This window comes from Brachyhypopomus gauderio, unplaced genomic scaffold, assembly GCF_052324685.1.
Source record: "Brachyhypopomus gauderio isolate BG-103 unplaced genomic scaffold, BGAUD_0.2 sc173, whole genome shotgun sequence".
Lineage (NCBI taxonomy): Eukaryota > Metazoa > Chordata > Actinopteri > Gymnotiformes > Hypopomidae > Brachyhypopomus > Brachyhypopomus gauderio.
The window spans coordinates 131,105-140,014 of record NW_027506994.1 but is presented as its reverse complement, the minus strand read 5'-3'; the positions used below and the strand labels follow the sequence as shown (position 1 = coordinate 140,014).

At 45.3% G+C, this 8,910-nt stretch overlaps 1 protein-coding gene across 3 annotated transcripts; it reads left to right on the top strand.

The window, feature by feature from the left end:
- The first annotated feature begins 1,009 nt into the window (after positions 1-1,009).
- lrrc3ca (leucine rich repeat containing 3Ca) lies at positions 1,010-8,813 on the top strand. 3 transcript variants are annotated; one of them, XM_076995002.1, is made up of 2 exons: positions 1,010-1,253; positions 6,263-8,813. In XM_076995002.1, exon 2 carries the CDS (start codon positions 6,363-6,365, stop codon positions 7,152-7,154), a length of 792 nt encoding a protein of 263 aa, XP_076851117.1. In that variant the 5' UTR covers positions 1,010-1,253; positions 6,263-6,362; the 3' UTR covers positions 7,155-8,813. The 3 variants fall into 3 exon arrangements, with proteins under 3 accessions (XP_076851117.1, XP_076851119.1, XP_076851118.1); XM_076995004.1 differs by lacking the exon at positions 1,010-1,253 and adding an exon at positions 1,490-1,867; XM_076995003.1 differs by lacking the exon at positions 1,010-1,253 and adding an exon at positions 1,908-5,447.
- Positions 8,814-8,910: the final 97 nt, after the last annotated feature.

Here is an 8,910-nt window from a genome sequence, read left to right as displayed (position 1 = left end):
CTTTTGACGCAAAGGGGCAGGCATGGTGGTCATAAACAGCACCTGTGTGTGTGTGTGTGTGTGTGTGTGTGTGTGTGTGTGTGTGTGTGTGTGTGTGTGTGTGTGTGTGTGTGTGTGTGTGTGTGTCTGTGTGTGTGTGTGCGCGCGTGTGTGTGTGTGTGTGTGTGTGTGTGTGGGTGTGTGTGTGTGTGTGTGTGTGTGTGTGTGTGTGTGTGTGTGTGCGCGCGCGTGTGTGTGTGTGTGTGTGTGTGTGTGTGTGTGTGTGTGTGTGGGCGCGTTTGTTTGAATAATGCCCCGTTGAATGTCATCAATCCCTTATCTACCTCAACCTAACAAATGTGAAAGACGTCACCTACATTAACCTGGTGTGGTTGAATTTACATTCTAGGAAAATATAAGGAAAGCATTATGTTTACATTTTTTATGAATTGTTTAATAAGAAGTAGCCTATGTGTTGTTGTTTCTGGTCCGGACGTGCGTAAAAGCTTAGGCTATAGGTTACAGACTACTAAAATGTCATCCGCAACGATCTGGCGTCACAGTTCGCTAGAAGACATCGCCGCGTTATTATGAAAAGAACTTTGCAATATGCTTGTCGGGACAGTCCAAGCTCGTGAAGCAAGTCGGGCGCTTGGGGCGGTTCGGGTCCTCTGTGATCTGTTCACTGGCTGACCATCCCATCCGAGACATAAATGTAAATTAAAATGTACAAATAAAGTCCTATATACCTATATACCCATGATCGTCTGTAAGGACAATAGATCATTGAAAGTGTCCAGTCACTGCTTTTGTTAAAATAAACTTTGACCGTATGTTATGGGCTATTTATATAGAGATTAAATTAGAGCAGAAATGTGAACTTTCGCTTGTTGATAAACTAATACGCGCTTAAATATTGAGATTAGTATGCCCCTCGTGACGAGACGTGAGCCGTTCGCTAATTGGTGGAGCCGCGAATCCCCCTCGGTTCTCCGGTGTGTTGTAAGCGGCGGGTCCTCTGCGCCAAGTCCCCGCCGCCTGTCCGTATCGCCCCTGCTGTGATGCTTGCTTTCCGGTTGCATGGAGACGGAGAACGGTCTCTTTTCAGAAGTCAAAGCCCTCACTGGGGGGTGCGAGGCGGAAGGGGTGGCGCGGGCGAGGCGTACGGGCGACTGAGGGTTCTAGGGTTGCCTATTTAAACGGAGCAGTGCAATTTCAAGCATCGGCGCAACTTCCCAGGCTCCCATCGCGAAGAAGAGGACCAGCGACAGAATGTAAGTCCTCAGATTACAAAACTCGCATCATGCGTCAAGAAAACTTAAAAGTTTGTTCGACTGGTTATAAAATTGTCTTCGGCATAAGTAAGTCTTAAACCCCCATTGAACTTTGTATTCTGCCAACGCGTAATTTCTGTTTGCCTTTCAAATCCTGCGGGATTTGCGATCCCCCTCCCCGCCACACCTTCCACTGCGTGATCATAATTTACATCTGTTTATATCTGTGTCTCTCTTTACCACACAATTGGACACGACTGAAAAGCCTGGGGATTGACAGAGAGGACGTCTTTAAACTATACATATATATAGAATAACTAATTCTGGTGCTATTTTGTTGTAGCCTATTTATGAAGTTAACAGAAGCAACAACAACGCTTAGGTAAATTCGAGGGGTTTAGCCCGGCGTTGTTTCTGTGGACCCCATGCGGTTGTATCAGCTGCACACTCGAATTTCAAGCGTACGGATTTCAGTAAATTTGGGACCTCCTGACGTGTCGAAGGTCTTTGCTTTAGTCTTATCCACCATACTACACCATACTACTTCGTTATTACTGAAAGTAATTAGAACAGCACGTCTATTGGCATTGATCGAGGCAGCAACCGTCTTCACGGTAAATGAGTTACCAACGGTATAATTACTGGAGTTTATTTGTAAAGTTCCCCCCATTAATTTAGGGGAATTGTCTTTAGAATTCGAGGGCCTTATAGTCATAGGAATTAGGTTTACTTTCCGCTTGATATATTCATCGCTGTTTGGTTATTGGCAGATCGATTTAGTGTCGGTGCTCTAGTCTGGCTAATAAAAATGAAAGATGAACGGAGCTGCGGCAGAGCCTCTAAAAGAGGACCGTCAGCGAAGCTGAAGAAGTTAACAAGCAAAATGTCGTTAAACCCGGAGTTACTGTTGACTAGGCCAACATAGCATTGTTATTGTTATTATTATTATCATTATTAGTAGTAGTAATGACTTTGCGTTGGCTGTACATGAATTGGCCGCCCTTGTCGCTACTTATATGTAATTTCATATTGTGTTATTATTCTTTGTGTAGATTACTGCGAGTATAAGTTATTTAAAATAAAGTATTAGACAGAAAGTTAGACAGGTCCATCTCCATGGCATTTCATATAGATTATTCGATTAATTTCAGCACATTGGGCTTCTGCACGTATGTATTATACTTGTGATGTACACAATGTAATCTACTGGATTTATGTTCGCAATGCAATGTGTGTGTAGACGTCTACCGGCTGTAGAATGCTGTGTGATATATGTCAGTATTACACACTGACTCCACAGGCTTCAGTTTTACAATGCTTCTTGAGTCAATTATATCGATAACCTATTGGATTTACGTCTGTAATACAAAGTATGTCTAAAAAATAGCAGAAGCTACTCGCGTTGCGTTTCTAAAATGTCATCTTAACTCATTTGGACTATTTCTGAAGACCATACCGTATACCGGCGTTTTAAAACTTGTAAACAACGCCTTTTGTTGTTTCCGTGGCCTTCTGTAATCGCCCTGCACCCGTAGGCGGCGTTGGTAAAGCTGGCTGAGCCAGTGACCTCGGTGTGACCGGGCAGCTGACGTTGCAGAAGACAGGAGATCGATCCATGAGTGAAAGTAACGGCGGGAGAGGAGCGTGACTGATCTTAGCAGAATGAAACGTGCTCAAATGTACTGACAATTCCGTAAACCACATTTAAAACGTTTACAATCCGCGCAACAAACGGCATCGGGGTTTGTCATAATTTAACAAGTTACTCCAGCACTAAACCATTAAAACGATTTTTCGGGTTTTGTTATTGTTTCAGGATACTTTTGCCAAGTGCTTGGAGTTACAAACGATAGAAAAAATTATGCCCTACAATAATATCCTCTGACGGGCTATGGGACGTAGTTTCTTTCTATAACCCTAAGTAGGCTATTTGACAAAGAAATTATCCTGAAACCATTTGAATCTGCTCTGGATCCTTTAAGTTGGAACCTAGAGTCAAAATTCCTGCCATTACCCAAATCAGACCCAAAATGTCCAGGCATCTTTGCTTGTTTTCCATTTGAACATTTAACCTATTTTTTCCTGACACGTTTTACCCATTATTTGTAACAGTAGATGACACTTTGGTCATCTTTGAATCAAAACATCTGATTCAGTTTTATTTTCACATATACTCTTTGCCATCTTGTCTGATTTCTTTCTCAGTTGTTTTGCTTGCTGTTGAAAGCCCTGTGCACAGATCCTGTGAGAGGTCAGCAGGATCTCTGTGCTGGTACCATTAGCCACCTTAGAGACAAAAATACTTAGGCTATCATCAGTTTAGTGCATTTTGATGTGAGTTAGTCATGACATCATCATCTTTGATGGATGTTAGTCATGACATCATCATCTTTATCATCATGATGAACGTTAGTCATGGCATCATTAGATTTGTATGTGCTTTCCTCAGGGTAAGTCATGACAGCATCGTGTTGCTATGTGTTTTGATGGAGCTTATATTAATGTGAAGTTGGGATAGATTCCTGTACAAATCACTCGGGGATCTACAAGCAGGTTGGTGTTTGCATACTTGCATACTTTTCTTAATGCAAGTCAACTTTAAAATCCGCTTTCACATTTGAATAATCCATTAGCTTCAAAACTATACTTCTTATAATGAATCTATTAAATCACTCAGGTTATATGTCGGCCACTGGTGACTATAGTTTGTCCCTCCCAAACTCTTTTAGCCTTGTTTTTGCATTGCCCTGTCTTCCTATGTAATGAAACCTTCTCTCCTCGGGTTCTCCCATCTCGTCTCGCCGTCTCCTCTTGACCCTCGGGGCCGTCTGCTCTCATCCCCTCTGGCCTTGCCTGTGTTGTTTATACCTGCTCGTTCTCAGCCTGTGCGTCATCCAGCACCTTTGCCCCCTTAGTTTTTGGTATTTTGATATTCCCTGGCCTGTTTTCAACTTCGCCCTGTGTGTTTTTGGTTACCACTCTGTCTCTCTTTCCATCTCTCTCTCTATGGCTGTCTGTCTCTCGCCTTATGTCCTTGGGACCCCACTCACCCCCACCCAAACCCCCACCCACACTCTCCAAGCTTTCTTCTTCTTCTTCTTCTTCTTCTTCTTCTTCTCCTCCTCCCTGCTCTTCCATACAGTGCAGCTGCAACCTGGTCTGGCTGTTTCGGAAAACGAGGCGATAAACATCTTGGCCTGCTTCCTAGCAGACTGTTGGCAGTGGCAGTGATATGATAGACTGTAAAGTACTGTTAGGTGTAGCCCTGCTTCCTCTCATTCTCTCTCTCTCTCTCTCTCTCTCTCTCTCTCTCTCTCTCTCTCTCTCTCTCTCTCTCTCTCTCTCTTTCTCTCTCTCTCTCCATTTCTTTATCTCACTCTCTCTTCCACCTCCTCAGACTTCATTACAGGGCCTATTTCCCTGGCATGTTGTCAACTACTATGGCACAATGTTTCATTAGCCTTCGTGAACACACAGTACCCTGCTGTAGCTGGCCCTTCCCCTTGTTATACAACACTAAGAGGTACTTAGAGATCGATTTCATTTTTAATTTACGTGAGCCAATGTTGTCGGGTCCACAGACATGTTCGTTTTTACAGACAGTCCTGTATGCACAGAGGTGCAGGGCTCTGTTGCTCTTGCCTGGTGAGTCGTCCTGTGTTACGCTGGGAGCCGTCGTCCTCCTCCTACTGGTGCCTTTTATTTGGTCCCAACTGAGACCAACGTTGCTTATTTTCATGCTATGGTTAATATTAATGAAGTAGTGGAAGAAAGAGTTCTTAGTCGACAGTAAGTGGTGATAACAAGAAGCATGCCTGATCCACGTCTGCTGGTGCAGGTTCCCCCGTGGGGTTTGTAAGAGGATAGTTGGTGTTATGTGGTCCTTGAGTATTTATGAGCTGCGGTGGGAGCAGCTGTCTTCAGAGGCTGGAGGAAAAAAAGCATAAAACGAACACAGAGGTGCGAGCTCGACTCCCACGAGCTGGACCCTCCCGTGAGCTCGACCCTCCCGCGAACTCGACCCTCCCGCAGCATTCACAGGGGATCTGCTGCACTGTCCAGGCCGTGCTGAAGGTTTCAGACAAATGTGGAATCACACTAAAATTGCTTGCCAGTCTCGATCGATCCCGGAGTCCAGAACCTCTCTTCTCAACTGCTCGTGGACCTGAGATGACAGTGCATGATGAAACAAAGGTCTCTCATATATTCTTAAGTTATGCAATTTTTTTAATTCTCCCTAATTGGAGTGAGAGCCTGAGTTAAACCTTGTTCTTCTCATTTGAGCTACTTTTTTGAGGCCGTGTAAGTCCAGCTGTGGCTTGCGAATTCTTGCTATTAAGTAAGGCAGAGACAGAGATGATACAGAAAATGATGGCGATTGAGAGAGAGAGAGAGAGAGAGAGAGAGAGATAAGAGAGAGAGGAGGAGTGATGGGGGAGAAATAAGAGAGAGAGAGAGCTCCTCATTGCTTGCAGCAATTAGAGCAGATAGTCTCCATCTGTGCATGAAATAACACACTTCAGTCAGCAGGACATTATAGCCATCAATCAGTAGCTTGTTAGTGTGTGTGTGTGTGTGTGTGTGTGTGTGTGTGTGTGTGTGTGTGTGTGTGTGTGTGTGTGTGTGTGTGTGTGTGTGTGTGTGTGTGTTTGTGTGTGTGTGTGTGTGTGTGTGTACTAGTTAAGTGTGTACTATAAGGGATGCAATTTATTCTGTGTTAATTAGAGGGCAATCTAAGTAGGTTATGTACACACACACACACACACACACAGATCAAAAGAGATCCAGGAGTCGCTGGGATAGCTGGTAAAGGTGCTACACGCTTGTCAGCTTGCAGAGGTGGAAACACAATGAACGGACAGCAGCACTGATGGAAATTCAACAGAAAAGATGAAACTGCGTTTCCCAGTATTGTGACATATTTGAACACATGTAACACATGCTATTCAGGTCCTCAGTGAACCACCGCATTCCCCATTAACGCTTCACGTTTTCTTTTCTTTCGCCAGACTTCACAGTTGCAGGGGAGGTTATCGCCCAGCCCATCTGCTCCATATCACCTCCTCCACACAGGTGGCACTGTGAAGGGAGCATGTCCACTGTCTTACCATGCCGCCGTCCTATTGGCTCCTGCGCCACTCTGTGGTCATGTGCCTTCTGCTACACAGCCTGGTGCTGATGACGCTGTGTTTCCACCACGCGGCCACGTCCTGCTCGAAGCGCTGCTACTGCTCCGAGAGCGAGGGCCCGTCCGGGGGTAAGACCACGCGCTGCAGCAACCTGCGTCTCACCGAGATCCCGCAGGACATCCCCAATGACACACGCCGCCTCTACCTGGACTACAACCTGCTGACCAGTATCCCCACCAGCGCTTTCCAGGACCTGCCCCTGCTGGCCGAGCTTGACCTGTCTCACAACGAGCTGGCCCTGCTGGAGCCCGGCGCCTTCCGGGGCTTGGCCGCCTCGCTCCTGTTCCTGGACCTGTCCTACAACCAGCTGGCCACGCTGGACCTCGACGCCTTCGAAGGCGTGCGGGCTCACTCCAACCTCACAGGCAACCCCTGGCACTGCAACTGCCGGCTGCAGACGGCGCTGCTGCGGCTCCACCTAGATTCCGCGTCCCTCGCCGGCATCGTGTGCCAGACGGCGGAGCCCGAGGACTCCGGTGCCAAAGGAGTGCCTTTCCTGCTGGTCAATGACCTGTGCATGGTGCTCAAAAAGACCACAGATGTGGCCATGCTGGTGACCATGTTCGGCTGGTTCACCATGGTCATTTCCTACCTGGTCTACTATGTGCGCCACAACCAGGAGGACGCTAGGCGCCACCTGGAGTATCTCAAGTCTCTGCCCAGCAGGCAAGGCAAGTCTGAGGAGTCTTCCACCATCAGCACTGTGGTTTAAGCAGACCACATGCTTGTCACTAATGGAGGAAGCTCCTCAGGCTCCCAAAAAGGCAGTGGGGTGATGTTGGGTATCAGTAAAAGGTGCGCTAGAGACTGACCTGCTATTCATGAGCCAGCCAATAAAATAACTCATATTTCTAGAAAAGGGCGGGGCTTGGCGGCCCACTCAGCCACTCAACCACTCGTACTCTTGAGGCTCACTTCAGGTTAGCAGATCAAAATCTGTCCCAGTGGCATCATGAGAGAATCCGGCAACCTGACAGAAGAGCCATGTAGTGATGGTGAATTCTTTTGGGTCCCCGGGGAGAGAGAGAGCTCATGGTCAGGTTCTCCTCCAGTGCTGCAGCAGAGATGCAGAAGCCATCTAATCCTATCCATATGAATAATTGATCCGGGGCCTACCAGGCTTGACGCCCCACACTGGCAGATTGGTGCATCTGCATCGGACACTTTTTAAAAGGGGAGCTGTTGTTCCTTTTTTCTTCCTGTCAGCCAGGTCTTTTTTTTTTTTTTTAGAATGCTGCCCCATTTAGATGCAGGAACATGTAGCGTAGCCAGCTACGGTCCCATCTGAATATTAACAAGTGTAGTCAAGGAGCTCATCTCTGTAGACCAAAACAACGTGTGAACTTGCACATCTTTCTTTTCCGAAGGCTTTCCCAACAAGGACAGCACTGTGCAAATGTCCTGTTGGATACTGCAAAGGCTTTAGAAAAGAATAATGAATTAGGTGTTTTTTTTTCTTGGTCACACAACTAATGAAGTAGAAACAGAATCAGGATTGTCATGGTTTTAGTGTTCTGTAGGGTTTGTACAGAGGAAGTTTAAAATACTGGTAAACATAACAAGTTGAAAACACTGACAAACTGTGCAGCTTACAGATTTACATCTTTGCGATTGTGACTTTTGTGTCATAGAGGTAAAATTTTCAAAACAAACTCAAAACATCTAATGCTGCATAATTTTGCTGCTTCTCAACTTGACTGATGGTGGCATGCATCTTTCAAATGTTCGTGTTCAAAAAGGCCTTCCCCTGTGCCTTTTCTAGCTGGAGATGCAGCCATGCATACCTAAACTAACACCCGTGCCGATCTTCCCTCGACTGCAGTGTTGGACTTTCGAGTGATTGCTGCCGACGTGTCGAGTCTCATACGCAAGTCTGACTCAAGACTCAGGGGCACTGGCTGGTGAAAAAGAATTCAATGATTTTTTGTATGACACATTTTACACTTGCTGTAGGCTCTCTGCACTTGACTGATAAGGTCCTCTTTTGAAAATGAAAGTTACTCCTGCAGTTTCAGGGTTTGCTGCCATGTAGAAGGTATGACGCGAGGAAGGAACAGTTCTGACGTTTTCCGTACTTAACCTCTAAATGCACATTAAAATGTTAATATGTAGAGCCACGTAAGCATCATTATTAACCTGTTAAGAACAGCATTTCCCACAATCCCAAGAGCTATGGTTCTTCTTCTTCTTCTTATTATTATTATTATTATTATTATTATTATTATTATTATTATTATTGATTACAAATGCATTTTTACTTTATGGCTGTATACTTCGGTTTCTTCCAGATACAGTATTGAAGATGCACTTTAATTGAAAAATACAACAGAAATGTAATGACATTTTATTAAATATACTTTAACACACTAAAGGAGATGTTTGGTACTGTGATACTGTTTTAGAAACTACTGAGAGAGTTTTCCTTTGAGAGAGTTCCTGTTGAGAAAACTCCTTTGTTGCCACAGTGA